The 23,717-nt window shown below is 43.0% G+C and overlaps 2 protein-coding genes across 2 annotated transcripts in view; both read right to left on the bottom strand.

The window, feature by feature from the left end:
- dnhd1 (dynein heavy chain domain 1) overlaps positions 1-17,769 on the bottom strand; it is a gene marked incomplete at its 5' end in the record, with an annotated part of 33,994 nt that extends 16,225 nt beyond the window's left edge. Inside the window, 22 exons of the mRNA XM_079499470.1 lie at positions 413-1,062; positions 1,496-1,748; positions 1,875-2,067; positions 2,222-2,321; positions 2,432-5,477; positions 5,760-5,857; positions 6,516-6,744; positions 7,418-7,509; positions 8,093-8,275; positions 8,704-8,757; positions 9,365-9,602; positions 10,766-10,923; positions 11,035-11,278; positions 11,844-12,040; positions 13,056-13,161; positions 13,466-13,597; positions 14,534-14,788; positions 15,161-15,317; positions 15,455-15,565; positions 15,645-15,848; positions 16,154-16,345; positions 17,363-17,769. Coding sequence (XP_079355596.1) covers positions 413-1,062; positions 1,496-1,748; positions 1,875-2,067; positions 2,222-2,321; positions 2,432-5,477; positions 5,760-5,857; positions 6,516-6,744; positions 7,418-7,509; positions 8,093-8,275; positions 8,704-8,757; positions 9,365-9,602; positions 10,766-10,923; positions 11,035-11,278; positions 11,844-12,040; positions 13,056-13,161; positions 13,466-13,597; positions 14,534-14,788; positions 15,161-15,317; positions 15,455-15,565; positions 15,645-15,848; positions 16,154-16,345; positions 17,363-17,769 — 7,299 coding nt within the window. The remainder of the gene's footprint in view (positions 1-412; positions 1,063-1,495; positions 1,749-1,874; positions 2,068-2,221; positions 2,322-2,431; positions 5,478-5,759; positions 5,858-6,515; positions 6,745-7,417; positions 7,510-8,092; positions 8,276-8,703; positions 8,758-9,364; positions 9,603-10,765; positions 10,924-11,034; positions 11,279-11,843; positions 12,041-13,055; positions 13,162-13,465; positions 13,598-14,533; positions 14,789-15,160; positions 15,318-15,454; positions 15,566-15,644; positions 15,849-16,153; positions 16,346-17,362) is intronic.
- LOC306921160 (extracellular serine/threonine protein kinase FAM20C-like) overlaps positions 1-23,717 on the bottom strand; it is a gene marked incomplete at its 3' end in the record, with an annotated part of 49,566 nt that overhangs the window by 20,510 nt on the left and 5,339 nt on the right. Inside the window, exons 4-8 of the mRNA XM_079498271.1 lie at positions 22,407-22,485; positions 22,109-22,201; positions 21,722-21,837; positions 21,305-21,485; positions 19,343-19,452 (exon numbers count right to left, since the gene is read on the bottom strand). Coding sequence (XP_079354397.1) covers positions 19,343-19,452; positions 21,305-21,485; positions 21,722-21,837; positions 22,109-22,201; positions 22,407-22,485 — 579 coding nt within the window. The remainder of the gene's footprint in view (positions 1-19,342; positions 19,453-21,304; positions 21,486-21,721; positions 21,838-22,108; positions 22,202-22,406; positions 22,486-23,717) is intronic.

Genomic DNA, 23,717 nt, shown 5'->3' with positions numbered 1-23,717 from the left:
CTTTACACAAGCTTGCATCTCGCAGGATCAACTGATCCTTCTTCCCAACTTTCTTGTATTGTACTGCATTTCTTGTATTCTGTTCATCCGGAAATGAAATGTCTTCTTTAGTTCCATGACTCCTAATTGAACTAGAGTCTGAACTTGTAGACTCAATGCTGATTAGTCTACCAGACTGTCTGGACTCTACCTCTTCTCTTAGGGTTGTCAAATTCAACAGAGCCTCAGGAGCTAACTGTGAAGATGAGGCATCACTGTCCCCCTCTCTTTTATTTGGTGTGTCTAAACTACTTGACTTGAGGTTGTCTGTGATGACAGTAGAAGTAGTGAGGATCATAGCAGTGGATTTGTCTTCCGGGCTCATGGATGAGGACTTATCAACCAGTTCACTTCCATAGTATATTGCCGATACTCTGGCTATGAGTGACACCATCGCTTTGCCTTCATCTACTGAGAACAGCCTGTCACTGAAGGTGCGAAGACACTCATGCATCCAGAGATGGACTATGTCGAGAACACTGGCAGCATAACCTGATGTGGATGTGGCAAAGCCAGTTTGTGAAGATTTGGAAACATCCATCATAAGGCTGGCATCTTCCTGGTTTGTGTTGTTGCAAGGTTGCCAGAGACGCATTCCTTGGAAGACTTTTTGAAGATCATGATGGGAGAACGTGTAATGGGGTCTCTGTGCAGTGGGTGGGAACTGCTCACACATTGCATGAAACAGATGTTGAGTAGCGCCGATGATACAGCGTGTCAAATCTGCAGATCCTTGCAAGCATGGGAGGTCTTTGAGCCATAGTTTTAGTCGGGGGGAGTGAAGAGAAAATAGAACCTCAGCAGATAAGCTGGGCAGCACAAAGATGGAGAACAGACGAGAGAGGCGGGAGCTGATCATGGTACCACTGCCATAACCAGACCTAGATGTGCAGCAAGTAGCCATGTAACTGATGCCTCTACAACTCATGCACTTGAAATGATAGTCATCATAGGTTTGGATATGTCCTTTTGAAACACTTTGTCGGAGTGTTTCTAGAGCCATTGATGTTTTTCCAAAAGCATCTAAACACAGGAAAGACACAGAAACATAGTTTTGATAATTGTTTGGAATACAATACAAATTTATTTCGGTTTAGTGCATCATTGCCAATATAATGTGGTTATACACTGTATGTTCTTTTTTTTAATAATAATTATTTTATTTGGAAAAAGCAGTACAATAACAGCATTTCTATGCATACATAGGACACAAGTGCAGTTTTTTTTTTCACCCCTCTTCCCTCCCTCCCCCCTCCAAGTGACTCCATCTCCAGTGTCTCTGTAACATCCTTGCTTTCTTCAGGACAACATATGGCATCAGGTCAACACTTAACAGGGGCAAAGGGCAATATCGCTTCAGAGTGTACATTTCAGAAGGAAGAAAAAGAAGAAAGAGTGGGCAGACAAAAGAAAAAGACAAAATACACTGTATGTTCTATACTTGTTCTATACTCACCACAGGGAGCCTCGTGCAGATCATCCACAAACAGCAGCAGTCCTGATTGTCTTCTCATGGAGCTCATGTTATTCAGCACATTGCGCACATCGCGGGAACTCAGGAGTGGACTGGCAGGTAGGCTGATGTGTGGCCTGTCCTGGTTCAGTAACGTGTTGCATAACATGGTCTTCCCTGAACTGGCCTCTCCTACCAGCATCACAGGCTGCTCTGCCTCCAACATGAGCTTTAGAAGGTACACATGCTTCTCATACTGTGCGAACAGCAATTGTTGATTAAAAGTTGGGTTGTAAAATGTTTTGAAAACACATTATTTATGTAAATGCTAACCAATACAACAGTGCAAAAGAAATATATACTAAAATATGGAACAACAAACCTTGGGTATAACTGGACTGGCCAAACATGGATCTCTAACCCTGGGACAGTTGATGCCATTGATTATGTCCACAATCATCCCCTCACTCTGATTGAAAAAGTGCTCAAAAATGGTCCCTTCGTCTGGAACCTCAACTCTATATCGGCTATCAAACAACACTTGGCGGGCAAGTGTATCAAACTGTGGCCAGTGGCTAAAATAAAGACAAAACATGTATGTTAATGTAAACACATTCATAACTCATTTTAGAGTCTTCAAGTCTAAAAATAAAGTGACGCTTAAACAGAAATATCAAATATGATCTATTAAATAGTTACATAGACTCTTTTACATGATACTAGCCTCACCAGGGGTGCAGGTGTCCACCAAAGCCCCAGATATAGGCCACCAGGAAAATGTCCCTGGCTTGTAGCTCCTTCGGAGTTGAAATGACATAGATATCTGTGTCTGACACGTTTCCAAGCAGAGGCATATCGGTTAGGAGAATGGGCAATACACCTATTGTTAGGAATGTTATCACCTCTTTAAATATTGTTATATTAAGGAGTTTACTGTACCTCTTTTGTATGTCTGTCTTGGTTTTGTTTTTGACCCTGAATTCCTCCAAAAATGCTCCAGGAGGGCCTGTATAATACTAAAGAATGACATAATTTCCTGCAATCCATATGTGGGGGGTTTAGAGAATTCAACATTTCCATCTCCTTCACTGTGCAATACAGAGGTGAGGGCCTTGTGCCTAAGCGCATCAAGTGTTCTGCAGAAAAGGTCTTCAGCTAAACGATTCCACATTTTCAGGATCCCTTCCTCGAGTGAGCGTTCTCTACGAAGAGCATTCATCTCCACCTTCCACACAGCCTTCCATAGATCAGCTCCAGTGAAATGCACCAGGCTGCAACGGGTTACTGCTGAGGGGGCTGCGTCCTTGAGGTCTGTGATCTCTGCCAGTAGTTTTAGTTTTGACTGGGATGGCACAAGTTTTTCACCTGAAGACAGATACAGGGAGGGATCGTCAGGATTGCAGAGCGTAGTGAAGCAGTCCAACCAGCCAGGCTGGCCCAGTGGCTCTCCATCCATGACTAGCCACTTCACTTTTTGTGTCTGTTCTCTCCCTATCTTACCGTTGGAAATGGCAGCGGCTGAGAGGTCATGCCGCTCTGAGTCTCTTAATACTTTAGTGAAAGCTCCATCCCACCACCCTCGCTCTTCTCTGCAGCATCCAAAGACGTCGTCACGGTACATGGCATTAGGAAATAAGACCACAGTGTCAACAGAGTGCCAGTTTGAAAGGGGGGTTTGCTGCTCTGTCTGTGCGTTATCTCCATCATCGACATGCTCTGCTGTTCTGGCAGCCAGGATATGCAGTGCCCCAGCTAAAACATGGTAACAGGTTGACTTTCCACTCCCTGAGGGACCGATCAGCACAACTGCCCGTGAGAACTTCATGGCTTGGTAGAGAGCAAGGGTGTTGCAAATCGTTTGTGTGTCAGGGTGGAACCCAGCTCTTTGTAGCTCTTCTGTCACAGCATCTCTAAGTACGTTTTGTTCTTCTTCCTCAGTACGGTGTGGGACAAAAGGAAAGTACCTTGCCATGGGAAAGGTTTCTTCAAGAAGGGTGCGAAACTCTGAAGCTTTCTTTAGCTCACAAATGTATGGCACTACGGTAGAGAAGAGCGCTTTGACAACAGCCTTTTCCTCAGCTAAGCCTTGCACAATGGCTGCTGATTGACTGTACATTAAAGTAGAAGACCTGCCATCTAGGTGCATACCAGAGGCTGCGATGATCTTTTGCAAGACCACAAGCAGGCCAATCTGGTCTTCATTCATGCATTCAGGCAAACAGTTGGAATCTTTTGCCATGCTAAAAAGGGACATCAGGCATTGACTCAAAGAAATGGCCTCTGAGAAACCAATAGAAGCAAGCATTACTTCTGTGATGACCCTGTAATCTGGTTGCATGAATGCAATGGGTCTGGTTGCAACTTGCAGACTTTCAGCAACCTCAGCTGTGTGCCCTTTTGATGAGATAACAACACATCCATAGCTCAGTTTGGCAAAGATGTCTTTCCCTGCAAATGACATTGGGAACTCCGGCCCTTCACGGTTTGTGCACCCCTGATACATGTTGGTCATCCTGTACGGTGGCTCTCTGTGCACTTTCTGTTGTAAAATTGTCTTGCAGGCAGAGAAGGATTGGTGAATATCTTCCAAATGCTGTCCTAATAATGACAGCGTTCCTTGTTTCAATGAGTCCACAGCGTCCAAAACAAGCCATGCTCCTGTCTGAAGCGCGCCAAGGAGCATCTGCTGCACAATGCTAGGACTTGTACTGAAAAAACACTGCAAAGCAATGACCTGTCGTCCCAGTGCTCTTCCTAACTGAACCACGGTCTTTTTCTTACCAGACATGGAAGGTCCAGTAACAAAACCACATCTGTAGCTGGTCAAAGCAAGGACAATCCCGAGTATTGCCCTTTCTGTAGAAGGAGTATTCACCACCATGCAGTGCTCTGGACCAAGGTACTCATAACCATACAGAAGCTGAGTGCCAAGGACATCCACGTAACAAGTGGCATAATCACTGCTGTCCTTTGGACAGCTGAAGGCATTCTCAGTCTTACTCTGGTCATGTGAAGTTATATGATACTTCAGTGAACTTTGCCACTCAAACGAAGATGCCAGCTCACATTTCACATCCATGAGTTTGGATATCTGTTGTGCATGCTTCATGGTAAGTTGCACCAAAGCACGCAGAAACATCATTGTGCGATTAGAAACCTGGGATTTCTCTTTGGCACCAGTGATTCCTTCCCTTATAACATCGCACAAGGTTTTCAGTATGGAAGACTTGTGTGTTTTGATGGGGTTCCACTTTGCTGGGCCTGAAGCCTGGTTGATCTTTATAACATCAGCGCACCACACCACTTCCTCAGCCACCAGAAGGCACTGAAGAGGGTAATCAGACACTAAATTCAACATAGGTAGCATGTCTTTCCCTCCTTTCTTCTTAAGTAACTTGATACCTCCAACTCCCGAGTCAGTCTTCAAATCTTGGTCGGATGGTTCAAGCACTGTCCGTGCAACATTGCAATCTTTCATGAGTTGCATCATAGTTTGCAGTAGTTGTTTCTCCACTAGACTGAGGCAAACCAGAGGATCCACACTATGTTCTACAGGACATTGAAAACCAATGTGCTCCTTGAAGCTGCCAAAGACCCCTCGGATCTTCATCTGTATGAGTTTATCAGAGGTATCTATTGTGTCATTTGTCATCTCACAGTCCACTTCTAGCCAGCGTACTCCTTGAAAGCATTTCCGCACAGCAGGGAGCAAGGTGGAAGGTGTGGGGCGCAGAGAAAGCAGTTTTATCACTTCTCGGTCGCTCAGGAAGCAGAGTCTTGGGAACTCTCCACGGGGTACATGCAGCATCTGGTTGGAAATAGCTTCCATTGTAGACAGATCATTGATGAGGATTTGGCGAAGGCTACTGCCATGAAACAGGTTGTTTGTCTTCATGGACTGTGCAATGCTCAGCACATGAGGGTCACTTGATATCGAACAAATGATGTCCCTGAATGTTTTATCCACTGGATGGAACCTCTCCAGCTATGAATGAAGAGAAAGGTCAAATTAACATAAGCACTTAAACCTTATAAAAGGTTTGTGTGGTTAATAAATACTTTATATGAACAGACCTGGGCTTTCAGTTACAACCGGTTATGAATGTTTAAAGTTCTTTAGAATTCTATTAGACCCATTAGACAACAATGGGTCTAACAATGGTCCCCATCCTTTTAGAATTAATGGCTTTATACTGTACCATGTGCTGTTTACATTTCTGACTAATAAAGTATTCAGTATTTGAGCAAAAGTACTTAATATACCTACCAGTTCCACCCTCTGATTACAAATAGTTGTTTTAGAAAACATTTTGGCCAGGAAAATCCATGTCTGCTGGTATCTTTCAAAGAAATCAAGCAGCTCCTCTGCAAATATCGTCAGGAAAAGTGAGACAGAAAAAGGCATTATTTAGGCAAATATTCATAACCTTTCACGCCATCCAACTCTCATCAGTCATATTCCTGTATTCATGTTCATGTTACCCAGCTCTTGTAGCGAATGCACCCAGTGTTCCACCTCTGGTCTGAATGCAGCAGCATGCGGAGACACCAACATATTGGATAAAGTCCTCACACTGTCCTCCGTCTCAGCAAGGAGATTCTCCACATCTAAAACATAATTCATTAACAACTTCTACATGGGTTATTTATAATGTATACTAGTGTAGGGCTGTCACGATTACAAATTTAAGTTGAATAATTGTGATAACCCTAAGCTAGTGAGGAACTGAGATCATTTTAACCGCCTTCCATAAAAAAACATCATTATAATTTTTTCAAAAATAGCCATGCATTGTGAGCTTGTACTGTATTGTATATCTGCGATTTCTGTTATTTGATATGAATGAAGTATGAAGTATTTCTACTTTGTTGTACAAGAGTGTGCAGAGCGCATCGCAACGCGTTGTGAGCTTGCAGAACTGCTATTTACATTCAGCTACAGCATAAAACATAAAATAAGCATTAGTCTCTAGCCTGGCTCCAGCCCTGAATCGCTAGCCAGTGTCAGGCCAATTAGTCTCACCAGTAATGATGAATGTATGGCCGTCACAGGATTGTTGCACTGGATGTTGTTGACTGGAAACAATGTCGGCTGCAGGAAACTCTTTGCAGGTGCGGTCACGTGGCTCGCCGTCATGTTGCCACACAGCCACTGTGAACGTAGCCAGTTGAAAGAGTCTGGCCTCCCAACCCTGCTGCAGCTTCAGGAGCGCCTGCTTCATGTCCCACTCTGCCTTTGCTTCTCTACATATCTGAATAGGTGAAAGATCCACATTTTATCAAATGAAAACATGTCCTGTTGTAGCTATACAAAATGAGGCGGCAGTAGCCCAGGCATCATTTACCATTTTACAAAAGGATATAGCTAGGGCTGTCCCGATCTGATCATGTGATCGGAAATCGGGGCCGATCACGTCATTTTCAAATAATCGGAATCGGATCTGGAGCAAAAAAACGTGACCGGGACATCCCTAGTATCAATATTATACCTGTATCCATATCATGATATTAGACTGGATATTGTCTGTGATTTTGAATATTATATACTATTGTGATATGGCATAAATGTGTTCTATAAAAATATAAATATCGGATCGGCAGATACTCAAAATCAAATGATCGGAATCGGATCGGGAGCAAAAGAAACGTGATTATTATTATTTATTTATTTTAAGATATTTTTGGGGCTTTTTGCCTTTATTGATACAGTAGGTTGACAAGAAACGGGGAGAGAGGTGGGGCGGAGACACGTACGCAGCAACGGTCGTCGGGATCGGGACTCGAACCCGCAACACGCTGTCAGGCTGGATTACCAGCCTATAGGTGCCCAGACCGCTAGGCCGGCCCGGGGCTGTTGCACTCTTTTTTGCAAACTACATGTTTCAATTAAATAGTCTATTCTTTATATACACGCTCTCCTCTCACCTTGCTAATGTTGTCCTGGTGCTCTCCAAACTGCTTAGACATCAGATCATCTACAGTCAGCTTCATGTCTGGGGTATACATTCGCCCCATGCCTGAAGATAAGAAAAGTATTTCCCTCGTGATTTTGGGACGTGTGGACGCTCCACACGTCCCAAACTCTTCTCCCTTCTGGCCCCAAAACTGTGGAATGCACTCCCCGTTGCAATCAGAACTGCAGCATCACTCCCAATCTTCCGCCGTAGTCTGAAGACCCACCTTTTCAGACTCCATCATGGCCCATAGCACTTATCCTACCCCCTTAGATAGCACTTTTAGACTTAGATAGCATTTGAAACAGACTTATAGCATGTCATGTAGACATCACAATAATTGCATTGTATGTAGTCATAGCACATCATAGTACATATGTATAGCATAGTATAGTATATATGTATAGTTTATATGTATAGTGTCATTATATAGATATGTTCTAGTTACGTTCTTAGCTTACGCATGTTTCATGATAAATGCATTTTATATATGTGATGTATTCCCATGCTTTTGTTCTTGCCTAATGTAAGTCGCTCTGGATTAAGAGCGTCTGCTAAATGCCTAAATTGTAATTGTAGGAATACTGAACACTATCACAAGGCGTATACAGTAATGCTGTACAATACATTCACAGACTACTCTGACCTTTCAAAATGTTACTCCAGTGTTCATGTGTGACTCCGGGACTGCACATTTTTTCCATGACAGAAAGCTGTTGGTGAAAGTGCTCCACGATATGTAGTGTCTCCTGGAGCACTGCGTCGTTGGTAGGTATGGTACTGGACAGAGATACAGCCTGCTGTCGCCACATATCAACCTGCTCTAGGGCTTTTGACACCACAAACTGACATACAGACAGACAGACAGACAGACAGACAGACAGACAGACAGACAGACAGACAGACAGACAGACAGACAGACAGACAGACAGACAGACAGACAGACAGACAGACAGACAGACAGACAGACAGACAGACAGACAGACAGACAGACAGACAGACAGACAGACAGACAGACAGACAGACAGACAGACAGACAGACAGACAGACAGACAGCATCTGTTGTTAATCCCCTGAGAGGAAATATGGGTTATTTTTGGTTGTTTACCAAATAATTTGTTCATTGTTCGTTGGTAGCATTTCTTTTTAATTATATGCAAAGCTAAGTTCATACAACAGTCACCTCGCTGAGTTGTAACTGCTTCCAATCTCGTATCTGCGCTGTGCATGCAGTCATCAACTCCCACAATCCCTTACGGGCTTCAAGTGTCTGCAGAGCTGCCATCACGACAGTCAGATCCAGAGGATGCCCTGAAGAGAGAAACCAAGGCACAAACAGATTCTAGGTCGTTGAGAGAGCTGTAAAATGTGGTTTGTCTGGTTTGTCTAATATAAGATTTATATATTTATTTCAAGTTTCTTCAAGGCTATGAACAAATGCACCGCCTCTACAGTACTTCACTGGTTCTCAACGTGGGGTCTTGAGATCTGAGGGATTAAGATCCTTGAGGAGTTACGGTCTGTAACTCAGAGTTTATTTTACAGTGTACATTGGGGTCTCAGAGATACAAAATAAATAGTATCAAATGGGGGTCCATGTGGCCGGATGGGAACCGTGAGATTCCCAGTGCGTTCCTGAGCTCCCCCAGAGTTTAGTTAGCGTTGAAGTGTCCTTGAGCAAGACACTGAGATAACCTCGAATTGCTCCCGATGTGCAGGTTGGTGCCTTGCATGGTTTCCTTGGTGTATGAATGTGTGTGTGAATGGGTGAATGTAATGCACAATCTATGTAAAGTGCTTTGGATAAAAAGCGCTATATAAATGCACCATTTACCATTTAATGCATATCAAACAGGGGGTCTGATATTAAAAAGGTTGAGAATCACTTGGCTAGTTCCACCGTCTGTGGGGCACTCACCTCTTAGGTTTTCACTGATCCCACTAAGCTCTTTCAGCTTGGCGCCGACAGCATGCACCTGCCTGCACACATCACTGAGTCTGGAGAACATCTCATCAGCACTCTGAGTGGGGTCAAGGAAGGGTCCGGAAGTGGCGTCGGACGCCATTTCGTCAAGGTCATTGACCAACGATGAGAAGGTATGATCCAAGGTATCGGCCACTGAGGGAACACGCTGGCACACCGTCTGTTCTGCTTGCTTCAGGAGAGGGACGTAACGTCGCCAGAGGCTTAGCATCTAAATATAAAACATAGACAGACAGATGGAGACAGACTTGCATAAACAGGGGAGGGTAAAGTAGGACAAGAGTGAAGTCATGCGTGAAATTGAAAACATAATTTTAACACTCTGACCTGATCTTCCAGTGTTACCTCCTGTGAGGTCATCTTTCTACAGCTCTTGCAAATGGTGTCTTGGAGAGAATGCACACGATCAAAACGTAACTGCATGTCAGCAGTGTTTCTCTCACATTGCTTCACCTAAAGGAAGATAATGATCATTGTAGTCTATCCTTAATTAATACAAGATTTATTTCAAGTTCCCTCAAGGCTATGAACAAATGTACTGCATAAACTTCCATATATATATAATTTCCATGGACAGAGCTTTCTATGGTGTGTAAAGGATCACGCAGAATTTCAACCATAACAAGTGCTTATAACATCTGCTTCAAATAACTTAAATTACATCACCAAACAGGTTTCCTACCAGGTCATCAGGGTCTAAATTACTCAATGGAAGATAACTAACTACACACGTGTTAGTTATATTGTTACATACAGATTGGATAATTATTTGTATTCATTAATCAAATTAACCCTAGCGTCCATATTCTGAGTATGTCATAACAGGCAAACATTTAGGTAAATAGGTAAAGATTCTACAAACATTGCAACGCATCGCACTGTTCGCTATTGCAGGGGTTCTCAACGTTTTTGGCCGGGGACCCCCGGAAATGCTTTGGCAATGTCTCGGGACCCCCGCCCCGCCCCCTCCCGACCCCCAATATAAATTGACTGCTACAATAACCTTAAACCATTTTGGGCGGGAACCCCTTTTGGTGTTTTAAGCATTGTTATAATTTAGCTATTGAAAAATAGCAGATCTACAAGCTCATAGCGCGCCACCGAGTGGCGCGCTACGAGCTTGTAGGTCTGCTATTTTGGAAAATAATTTGGGGACCCCCTAAAATAATTTGGCGACCCCTCGAGGGGTCGCGACCCACGGGTTGAGAACCCCTGCGCTATTGGATCGGCTATTTCCACACAAAGAGATTTATGAGGGGGTCAAGTATAGACAGCCAACAATGTATGTATGCTTCAAGAGGTAAGTCCTGGAGTGTTGCTTTGACTTGTTCATACCATTGAGGCAAATGTGTTCAAGTCGTAGAAATCAAAAGGTTCTGTGTTGAGTTCACTGATGGACCTTTTCAGATCTGATATCAGGCTTTCTGAGCACTGCTTCATCTCCTCCACCAGCTGCGCTTTCACTTCCCCCACAATGCTCTTTAACTGTACTCCTGGAAAAACAAACAACATTTGCATAAACATATCAGTCATGGATGCTGTACCCAGACCATTTCACAAAATGTGCAACAATAGCATCTAAAGCGATGTATTTGCGTGCATACCTAGCTTCTCCTGAATGTGTGCAGAGTGGATGACAAACAGTTTGTTGGAGGTAGTGAATGAGGGGGGAAGCGTGCACATCCTTTCAGTCCAGGAACACACTTTCTCAATGTGTTTCTCATATAGTAAGGCAGGCTGGTCCCTCATGGCCTCCAGGCAGGCTGGGCTCCATTGGCTGATGAATAAATGGATGTCAGCCAACCAGGCATACTCCTCACACAACTGCTGGATCTCTGACTGAATCTCCTATCCAGAGAACAATGACAACACACAGTGCAGCTTTATAAAATTGCTAAAAGTATAGTACAATAATAGTAGTGTTTTGAGATATACTGTGTGTGTGCGTGTGCGGTGCGTGTGCGTGTGCCTGTGCGTGTGCCTGTGCGTGCGTGCGTGTGTGTGCATGCGTACAATGCGTGCATGAATGCGTACAATTATCAGTGTTTTTTTTTGTTGTGTTAAATATCTCAGTATTCCGACAGTAATCCTTGCTGAAGTGTTTGTTCAGTAACAGCCTGGGTCTTCCCATCTCTCTGACAAGAATACAAAATAAACCAGGTCAGAGGAAAACTCTAACACTAAGTATTACTGAGAAAAAAAGAGATTTAAACAAAAAAACACATCTCCTCCTTATATCCATTCAAATTAAAGTGTTGAACACTCACTTTGTGAAATAAAAAAACACAGCTTATGCTTAGCTCTCCAATGTCATCACAACCACAGAGATTGTGTGTTCTCTATTACCTACAGTATGTGTTCAACAAACAGAGGATAAAAAGGGGGGGAAAAGGCCTGCCTGCATGATCCTTGCTTGCTCTCTCTCAACCTCTTCTGAAAGATCTTCATTTCTGAGCTGCCACTCTAGCTGCTTCTTGAGCAAGGGATAGTAGCAGCCTCGCAGCCTCTGGCCCTGAACCACCAGGAGGCTCAACTCTGGCAGCGTCGACCTGTCGTGGTAACAATATGACAGGCTCCCAAGACCAGTCATCCCAGTTTCCTCCTCAACCCCTGGAACAGGCAGAACACATATTCCACATTGACATTCCTTGTATGTTCGATACAGTCAAATACTGCATGCTGTCATGGGGGGGGGGGGGGGGGGGGGGGGACATGAGCAGCAGTCAAGAGGTGTGCGCACATCCAAACATTTCGACGGGTGCTGGATCAAAAAAGAATAACTGAAAAGAGAAGGTCCACACACCGTCTTAAAAAACAACATGAACCATCTTCATATACATTTTTAACCAATGACAAGAAAAATACCTATTCTAAGAGTCTAAAAGCCCCGCTAGCAGCCCCTAGACTCAGTGGTTCCCAAACAATTTCATGTCAAGGACCCCCAAAATTAGCGCACTCCCCATTTGAAAATATATGCCAAGGACCACCATAAGAGAAGATTTTTGCGACTCTAGCAGTGATTTTCAACCATTTTAATTTCAAGGATCCCCAGTTTGACCTGAATTAGACTACGGTCCCCTATTTAATGGTATTCTTATCTCTGGGACCCCAACGTATATTGTAAAATCAAAGTTAATTTAACTTTGAGAGTGTAGGCTACAATAACGAGTCCATTTGGTTCCATTTGTACACTCTCAGAGGGGGCGGGGCGGGTGTCGCGAGACATGGCCAAAGCCTTTCCGGGGGTCCCAGGCCAAAAACGTTGAGAACACCTGGCCTAGAGGACATGCTGATCCTTACATACAACTGGACTGAAGTGGTTTGAACCTATACTATTGACATCTTCTAAGAGCAACTAGTGGAACTATAAATGGGAAGAAAGTGGTACTGTGTGTATTTGGTTATTGGTGGTAAAATTGATAGAGGATTAGGGGGTTCATCATCCAGGGAGCACTCACGTCACGTGCTCAGCATGTTTCATGGCAATCTGACCAGTTGATGTTTAAAAAACGTATCTATTCCTCTAAATTCCTGAAAAGTTAACATTTTGTAAACACACCAGAAAAAGCATGAAGGAAGAAAACATCCACCAACCACAAGCCCTTGCCTGTAAAAGCACTGCAACCTGCCAGGTTGAAGCCAGGGGTGAGCTCTGGAGCACAGCTGGACCTGAAGCTGCTGGAAGCCTCACTGTGATTGGTTTCATGGAAGAAACCATACGCGTCCAACATCTACAAGGACAGCAGAATACATTTTGCAACAGTGTGAGCATAAATAAATGAAAGGAAATATCATAATTGATACATAGGCTACAACATGATCAAGGTTATGTGTGAGCAGTCTGAGCACTGAGCAGCATGTTTCAGACATATCTTCATGAATATATTTTCCCCTTCATTTCGATGTTCTTCAGGTATCCAATCATTTTAGTCATCTCTATTCACTCAAGTCACTAGGGAGTTGGTGAGGTTGTTTTGCAGAACATTCCCAAGAGGACAATAATTGGTGTTACCCGGAGTACAGAGTCACTGTTACCTGGACTGCAGAGCCACCGACAGTCAGGAGAGCCTCACGCACTACTCCCTCAAACAAGTGCACGGGTGGATCTACGGTCAGCTGACCATCTGCACTGAACATCAGTTGGGCTCGGAAGAGTGGTTTCTCCCTCTAGGAAACATAATAGGAAAATATTTAATCGTCTTTATGCCAATGTTTCTTGAATGAGGTATACCCATGTGACAGAGTGGAAAATGGAAAGAAAATAAATACTGTTAAGAATAATGATAAAACACTGACCATCTTTGTATAAACCTGCTGATCTGTTAACTAAATGAAATGGAATAAGCAACCAGCATATTGAATAGAAAGCAATACTTAATGAATTATGCTGTTTCATTTGGAACATATTGATTTACTAATCTAACAATGAATATAATCACAACTCTTTCACTCTATTTCTTACTTCCTAAATAAAAAGGTTGATTTTCTTTTGTAGTTTCCCCCCGCCCCCCATTATTTTGCCAATATAAATTAATGATGCATTAGCATACACATGGGATAGCACTCAGCCGAAATGAAATGAAATGCAAAACAACAAAATGTTGTAGTCGGGAAAAGGGGGCGGTACTTGGATTCAGAAACCAAGGAAAGTTGGTAGTATAGCCAATAAACTAAATAGAACAACTGCTCTATACCATTCATTTCAATATTCGCTTTCCGGATTTAGCCTACTGTAGTGTTCCCTCTGCAATATCATGCAGCAGTGAAGCCTAGAGGTGCATTGCTCCCAACGCTCATTTGTGTTTTAGAGCAGTGGTTCTCAACCTTTTCAGGCAGCGACCCCTCAAAATAATCATATTTGACCTGGGGACCCCCCAAAATAAAGATATAAAAAGTCCTTACATTGTCACTTTAGTGTCATCTGAGGACCCCCCCCCCCCCCCCCCCCCCCCCCCATCATTGTGGGGACTGGGGCCGACTGTTTTAGGGAATCATTATTATGATATTTGTTTTCTCTGGTAGTGGTAGGGCACTGGCGCTGCATGAATGCAGAGGAAAGAGCACTATTAAAGCCTTTGATCATAGCATCAGTAGTGTCCCCACCTTCATAACATTGTTGAGGAAAGACAGGATCTTTCGTCGAGTGACAGCGACAAGCCCCTGCATGATCATTTGATCAACGAGAATGGCCATGTTGCCCAGCTTCTGCATGACATCCTCTGCACGAACCAAGCTGTTCTTCCATTCCCTGTGGTGAGCCAGCTGAAGGTGCAGTGGTCGGTGGTGTCCACGTGGTGTTGTGGACTGCTCAACGCGGAACTGCAGATCTTGACATGTGCTATAGCTGTCCTCGTGTACCTGCATGGAGGAAGGACAATGATAAGGCCGTAGCAATATTAACGTCAGCATCTAAATCGTTCTCTGGACTGATCAATACCAAATTTATTCTGTACACTGTAGTAGGCTTTTTCACATAATAGTTCACATATTTACACATACGTTCTACACTTTTTGAAATATACCGGTATATAAAAATGAATATATATTTAATTTATAATTCAAGTAAAAGGGGGCTCTGATTGGGCACGGATGTCATGGTGTCGTCGATACTGAACTAATAACGGTGTGTCCACAATAACTTCAGTATCGACTAGTAAGACTTAAGTGCTGTCATATATGAATCTCAAAAGGCAACTATCAATTTATCATCTAAAAAATGTAAACATATACCATATTTAGGATGACAGTGCGATAATGCACCAATCTTTCAATGATCCCCATCCACTGCTTGTTTTTGTTCATCAGCATATTCTTGAATTCCATCACTGTGTAAGTCTTTGACTCATCTTGTGGCAGCCAGGGGGTCTCTTTCACTTCTTCAATTACTCTGTAAAAGGTAAATAACAATTAAAACATATTGCAGCATCACAGATGCAGATTGGAGACACTGCAAGATGTTTACACCAGATGAAAGACACTGATGCTATTTACAACAATTAAAGATGAGGTAGTTAATCTATGCACCTGGAGAGGAGACAAAGGCCATTTCTGAACTGAGGCACCGCCATGAGCAGCATATTCTGCAATGTCTCACATTTGCGTTGAAAGGTAATCTTGCACACATTTCTGTGCCACCTAGAAACAAAGAGTCAGGGTCAAACGAGGAAATGTTATTCACAAATCAGACAAGGATGGATGCCGTGTGCGTGTTTACCGGGTAAACGCTTTCCGCAGTGGGTAGTCTCTGAAGAACGAGAGCTCTTGCAAAGCCCTCCACAACACAGCCTCTCTGTACCACTCCTCCAGGGTAACAAATCCACCATAGCCCTTCTCTGTCACATGGAGGACAGTACTGGGGGAGAATACGTAGTGTTGAGTGCCAGCCTCGTTGGGATGAACCACGCGCAGGTCATAAGGTCTATAGAGGAAACGGAAACATTACATGCTGCATCATGTCACAAGAACCTGATGGAAACAGGGCTAACTGTAGATACAAGGGCTGTAGTAGTCTGGACCCATTCCATTCCATACATTTTATTGTGGCCGCTATTGACCTGGCCGCCCCCTTCTCGTGTATATTACATCTGAAGCATCTCTCAATATTTAGTGACTATTCTGTTTTAAAGCAGCATGACGTATACATACATACTGTGCATTATTCACATACTGTGCATTCTATACATAATGTAGATAACGACGTAGTCATAGTATTATATCAGATACCTGAATGAGTCCTCATCCACTTCTTTGAGGTAGTAAAAATCAAACTCTCTCGGGTTTCTTTTCATGGCAAGGATCTCAACCACCTCTGTGCCAGAGAGAGTGCCTTTATGCAGCATGGTCTCTTTCACGCACTCTGTGTTTCTCTCGTCTTTCTTAATCGTGAGTATCATAGATTCATCTCGATCTGTAAGACTGGAGAGAATATAGAGTACATATAAATATGAAATGCACTCGCCCAGTAGAGTAGAGCACAGGCACCAGCCAAGGCCACAGTTTGTGGTGCTGCAGTGCTTCTGCTGCCTCGTCCTCGTTTGGCCAATATAATGTCATGACGCATCGTTAGCATATAATACACATGCATGGGTAACAACACTCAGTGGCCAATATAATGTCATGACGCATCGATAGCATACACATGCATGGGTAACAACACTCAGTGGCCAATATAATGTCATGACGCATCGTTAGCATACACATGCATGGGTAACAACACTCAGTGGCCTCTGGAGATTGACAATGAAACGGTGTGACTAGTTCATGGTTCTTCCTCCACTCGTGATAAAACCTCTTTCAAAGTTTCTTGGTGTTTTTTTGTGACAGACAGACAGACAGACAGACAGACAGACAGACAGGCAGACAGACAGACAGACAGACAGACACATTACCTATGGGTAATAAACATAGTGCCGCAACATCTACACTTACAAGCACCAGTAAACAGTTACTACGTAAGTCATTTAAAAATCTAATACAAATTTAAATAAGAAAACTGCCAGATAATTTGGGCAACAAAACTACATTCAGCCACTTGGAGAGCTCAAATAAACTTTACCACCGCATGACTAATGCATTTCCACTGACAAGGGCTTCATCAGGCACTATTATTTTCAACGTACATTTTGTAACCGTGAAAATGTTCTGTGAAAACAATTTCCTGCCCTGGACACATTGAAAAAGGGCCAGCGAGACAGCCATACAATACAGCTAATGTATCTTGCGAGTTCCAATTATTATTGCTTTTCATTTCGAATTGAATATTATAGTCTCACATTCTACCAAAGCTAGTAGATTTATTTATGTATTTACATATAGGCCTATAGATTTTCTAATGTAGTGCTTCAGTAAGATGCTGCTCACCTTTTTTAGGGCACAAGCATAATGTCTAAAATATAATGCAAATGTCCCAGTCGAAGAAACCATTCTGCTTACCTCTGAGTTGTTGTCTCACTACCCCGCACAGATCTGACGGGGATGTCAGTGCTTAATGCAGAGGCCATGAGACGAGGTCCTTGCATCCATTTTGTGTCACCTATGGCCTTCTCGGGGCCCACCTGTGCTATGAGGCGAGGAAGCTCCAACACTGACACAGCAGTCTTGGGTGCAGGGGGATGCTCAAGGATGGAAGTACGGCCAGACAGGGGTTTAAATGCAAAGGCAGATAAGCGCCGTTGATCCTGACATAGTGGTGGTAAAGTCACAGAAGGCCGAGAAACAACACTGGCCATGAGGCCATGGTTATTTCTCTTAGCTTTGGGACTCAACATAGCGCTGCCCCTGCTGCCTCTGTCCCTTAAAATCACATCAGGGGGTTTGTCCTCTTTTGAGGCAGCAAACATGCCGCAGGTGCTTTGTTACTATAGCATCAGCAAGTCTTTAACGGGACAGCTTCCACAAACAGCAACCCAAGGGTATAATACAGTCTGGCCAAGCTAGCATGGAAACAAAGAAATACATACAAGTTACTTTTTGTGGCCATTGCTTTGCAATAACTCCAAGGAATTTTCTTAAATTCTTCACAATCCTACAGCAATTCTATACAGCTTATTGCTTTTCAAATACTGTTGGAAAACTGCACAGTCCAAAAAGTTGATTGTATCAATCAAATCTAGGCGTTTAATTTTACATTTGCTTGTTTTTGTGACATGATCATGTTAACCTAATGTCGATCACTCCCAACAGCTGCAATTTTAACTAAATATATAAGATATAATCCTTACATCCTGCTAACTAGACACTTCCAAGCTAAGATCATTAGCTCACCTAGCTTTGTCAAAGTTGCTTGCTAGCTATAGACCCACACAGTGCAACAGTTCATTCATTTGCAGAATCATTTTACCAATATCAATTTGCAGGTATTGACTAATATATGTTTAATGTTCATAAAGTTACTTTTCAAACAAACCAAAAGTGAACAGATGAACTTTTCTCACCTGAAGAAGTGTAGACACGCAACCACAGCAATGTCTCGTTGCCATAGTAGCGCTCACATAACTTTAGTTGTGCTCTTCAGCAGTTCCTGTGAGTTGCAGTGTAATTACGTTGCTAGGGAACAGCTTGGGTCCAAGTTCATTTCCTCTCGGCTATTCCCAAACACAGCAACAGGAAATAAACCGCCTGGGACCCATTTTACTATTTATGTTGTGTGTGAAAAATTTCTTGCGTTTTCTTTTCATGCAGTGAAATGATGATTCCATGATCCTAATTTGATGACAAATGAATCCCATGCATTTTTTGTAAAACCTCAGAGTGTGTCCATTTAGAACTATTTTAATAACACCTTATAAATTAGCTACTTTTGCCTGGGCCGTGGCTCAGTGGTCCAGGCACCTTGGCTGGTAATCCAGTCTGGCAGTGTGCCGCGGGTTCGACTCCCGATCCCGACGGCCTTTACTGCATGTCTTCCCCCCCATCTCTCTCCCCATTTCCTGTCAGCCTACTGTCTGTCCCTCCATAAAATATATAAAATAAAGGCGAAAGCCACAAAAAAAAGAACATTTAAATTAGCTACTTTTCAATTAGCTTTTGATATTTTTATATAATTCTATATTTGTATTTTAAATGTAATAAAGACATACGTTTTGTAGTGGCAACCATGTACAACCACCGCGCTGCATTTTCATATTGTGATTTTTGATACTTTTGTGTGACACTGTAGTATGATAGAGTTAAAGGCATTCATTTATGAAAAAAACACAAAATGTGAAATCTTAGGAGCGGTTTCTGCCTGACAACAACGTTATGTTACCTAACTTATATGGGAGGCTACAATATACCACTTCTATACCACTGCTGGGGTTTATCGAATCGTAGTTATCGAAACCATTTTAAACACAAAACAAGTACACTGTACAAAGTGTTTAGATTTTAGATTAAAACTCAGTTTATAGTGCACACACAGCATGAACCTACTCATAAGGAAGTCCAGTATGACCATGTCCATGACATCCACCAGTCTGGTACCCGTATCGTATGGGGATGTCTTCTTCACAGTTTCACAGTAATCTGGTTCCACCTCCCACCTGAAACGATAATTATGATATCATTCACAGGCCTATACTTGTTTCCACAGTTCATGGGTGCAGTGACATAGTAAGAAGTGGCCGTGAACTTGAGTCAATTAATTAGTCAATTAAAAGCACAAAAAATTGGAGACCATACACACATTTTTTGGGATTGTCCAATAATTTCAGGGTTCTGGAAAAATGTTAAAAAGGAAATCGAAAAATGTTTAGGGTTGAATATTCCTTCTGGACCTGAGTTATTTCTGCTGGGAATTATACCGGAGGAGGTGCGTGGATGGAGTTACATATTAAGGATACTTTTACTGATTGCTAAGAAAATGATAACAGTAAATTGGAGGGAGATAAAACCACCTACTATAACCCAATGGAAACAGAGACTGAAGCAGGTTTATATAATGGAGGAAATGACTGCAAGGTTACAATTCAAAATGGAAAGTTTCATACTTCTGTAATATTGTACTTGGGTGTTTCAGTGTATGTGTAGAGGTCTAAAAGTGCCGAGTAGTGGTTGTTGTGTCTATAAAAATGCTTTGAAGAAGTTGCAGGTGCCCGGTCTGTAGCCGGCCGTGGGCTGGGGGGCGGGGGGTCCGGGGGCCTCTGGCCAGTCACTTGGTGGCGGGCTGGGGGTCACCGGAGCTTGTCAAGCTGTTTTTCTGTTTTTCTTTGGATTTATTTTATTGTCTCTGTTTTTGTTATGTATTTTTGTTTTCTTGCATTCACATTTGTTTGATTTCTGTTTCATTGTTCATGTTTCATTTTTTGAAATAAAAACAATGTTAAAAAAAAAGAAGCAAAACAGTCAAAACAAGAGTTGAGATCAATCTCAGATTCTCAGCTCATAAAAAGCAATTCTAAACGGTGGGTTTTATTGGCAGTTTTGAAAGAAGGGAGTGTCTCTGATTTGTTTGGAGAGTGCATTCCAGAGGTTTGAGGCAGTCACAGAGAAAGCCCTGCTGTCGCCTATAGGTTCGGAGACAGTTCTATGGGGACCTCCAGGAGGATGACATCACTGGACCTGAGGGGACGGGACGGGACATGAAGCTGGAGGAGGTCAGAGAGCTAGGGGGGAGCCAGCTTGGGGAGTGCCTTTTGGGTGGTGAGCAGTAATGTAAAGTGGATTCTTTGATTGATGAGGTTGTGGTAAGACAAACAACCACCAAAATGAAGCACTTCATTTCACAGGACAACATATTAAAGGGATAGTTCAGATTTTTTTAACTTAAGTTGTATGAAATACTTGCCATTAATATAGTGGTTGCAACTGTATTAATTGATTGCCCGAGTCCCATGGTGGGAGTTCTGCTCTGGTTTTGGTCAATATTAAGTAGTTCCGGTCATTTTGTGGGGGGCACTGGGGCCACGCAGTAAAAGTAAATGAATCCACAAAACGAACGTAATTTGTATTGTTGACCTATTTCTAAAATATTAGCGCGACTTTCGTTCAACTTTGACCCCTCTATCACATGGAACTATTTTTTGGGCGTAGTGATATGGACACAAAAAACATAGTTCTGTGTGATAGAGGGGTAAAAAAAGAACGGAAGTTGCACTAATATTTTAGAAATAGGTCAACAATACAAATTACGTTAGTTTTGTGGATTAATTTACTTTTACTGCGTGGCCCCCAGTGCCCCCCACAAAATGACCGGAACTACTTGATATTTCACCAAAACCAGAGCAGCACTCCCACCACAGGACTCGGGCAATCAATTAATACAGTTGCAACCACTATATTAATGGCAAGTATTTCATACAACTTAAATTCAAAAAATCTGAACTATCCCTTTAAGGTGTATACTGGAAAAGCGGTTTATGCAGCAGAAGAACAAAAGTACAGATATACACCCACTTTGCCAGCTTGCTGCGGCTGTACGAGCGTCTCCACGGCGACCTCCAAGATCTGCGGGTGGCCAGAGTGAGGTCTGGCAGCATCACAGCCAGAGAAGCCTCAAGGGCCCGGGGCCGACCACACACTGCATGCTCTGTCGAGCAGTAGTAGGAACACTGGCCGTAGAAACATACATTCCCCACTAGATGGAGCCAGACGAAAGGAAAGTAATTAATGGGTGCCGCAATGCAAACAGAAAGGAGAGGAGAGAGGAGTAAACATGCACATAAAAGAGGAGAGGTGGGAGGTTGTAGACAGAGGAATAGAGACATGACAAAACGAGAGGTTTACAGAGGAAGAGCAGAGTACAATGATAATTATGATCAGTTTATGTACAGTAGGATATTGTTACTTTCACTAAATAAATGTAATAGGTACCAGGGGATGTGAAGAAGGTTCGGGCCAGTTTGGGATCGGTTGTAATGTCTTTTATCTCCTTGACTACATCCACCAGCCTCCCCACTACTGGAGGGATCCTCCTGTAACCCAGCACTCTGGAGAGAGAGGGGCAGGGTTAACGACAGACCACAAGAGGTATAACAAATGTCTGTGTTTCCGAGGCTACAAAGAGGTACAACTGAAGAGGGACAGCGAGAGAAATGCAGGAATAGATAAAGAGAGAACATAGTGCATACTGCATGCAGGAATAACAAAAAAGGGCAAATTGTTTGAGAGAAGAAAAAAGTAAATGTGATGCAATTTCAATGTGCTCAATGCAGTGGTCCATGCTGGATTCTCCAAAACATGTATTTTGAATTGCCATACCTGTCCAGATGAAAGGCAGCAATTTCTGCATTGTGCCTTTCGAAATCAGAGAAGTAATAGAGGTTGTAGTTGGATTCATCATCTCTCTCCTGCCTATTGGTGTAAATTACGTTCACAGTTACATTGACCTTGTGCAATAACCTTCACCAACCTGTAACCTATGATTTAGGTCAATACATCTAAATGGAATCATAGATCTCACTTGGATTGTACTTGCTAATACTTGCTATAGCTATATACTATGTTGAGTATTTATGTGTTGGATGTGTGGTGTATTGGGTTTGCCTCATTGACTCACTTCATGGGCTTGAACATGGCTTGTCCATAGTTGGGAAATGACATCACCAGCTTCAGCTGCGTCCCTCCGGACTTCTGCACTGAAAACAATGCGGAGAACGTTACCATAGCAACATCCGCGTACGCTCCATGCTAACCCAAAGACCTCTGTCATGTCATCTGACTCAGTAACAAATGTACCAGCTCAAAACATGACTCACTGTAAAAGCCTAGCATAAATTGGTCTGCCACGTTCTCTTTGTTTTGTTTTAGTGCTTTAGGCCTTTACTACTGTAGCCCTCCCTCTATCTCTCTCTTTCTCTCGCTCTCTCTCAGAAAACATGAACATGCACACTCAGTCAAGCACGCATCTCTCAAAATACAGTCAGAGGGGCGGCCTAGAAAGTTTTAAATTATTTAAAAACACTAAGACACACAAGGAGCGCAATCCTTTAATCCTTCCAGCTGCTGGAAACCGTTACTCTAAGTGAATTCGCATAGCCTCTAACAGAAGCACACTAATGCTTAATTTATGCTCTGAAAGTATAGATTGGGACACCCAAGTGTCTGGTATACAACATAATACTAATTCAGTCCTCTACTTCTGTCCTCACACGTCATCATCCCAGGGCCACGGCCAGCCCCACACACACGACCAGTGTTTCAACTAGGATGCTATAATGACATTCAGAAGGCGTCTAGGTGGTGTAAAGGTCCCACTGCAGGGACCTGTGTTCCGTTCCCAGCAGCAGTGCGTCTGGTCTGTCTTCGCTGGAAGCCAACGCAACTGTCAGAGACTGTGGGTGGAAAGCTGATGAGGGATCATCATGTGCACATTACTGCCCTAGTAGTAACCCTGCTGGTGGCCTGCCCTGTTCAGCATGCAGTAGGGGGAACTGGGGGAGATATAGCGTGAAGTGAACCTATGCATGTTTTACTCTCCCAGTGAAAGTTCTCACTATCAGCTGAAAGGTAAAGGCTGAGTCCCAGGTTTGCAGAAGGTGACATAAACATACCCATTTCCAGTTTTTATTCATTTTCCCATATGATTTCCCAATAACACATATGAAGTGTTAAGTCAAATGAATTATCAAATGAAGCTATGGGAAAAGGAACCGGATTTGTCACCTTCTGGAAACCATGGGACTACAGTCAACAACCTCCCCGGGCCAACATTTGGGGGAGTATTATCAGACACAGGGACCACAGTGGGGAGATTGGGAACTCATTTGGGAGGAAAGGGAAACAAACAAAGACAGGCTGCTTCCATGTGGATCTCGGACTTCAAGTGACGGGACTTCAGGGGCTACTGTGTCATCTCCATATTTGGGCA

Source organism: Electrona antarctica (genome assembly GCF_951216825.1).
Source record: "Electrona antarctica genome assembly, chromosome: 4".
Taxonomy (NCBI): Eukaryota; Metazoa; Chordata; class Actinopteri; order Myctophiformes; family Myctophidae; genus Electrona; species Electrona antarctica.
The sequence above is the reverse complement of the archived record's forward strand: the minus strand, read 5'-3'. Positions and strand labels throughout refer to the sequence as shown.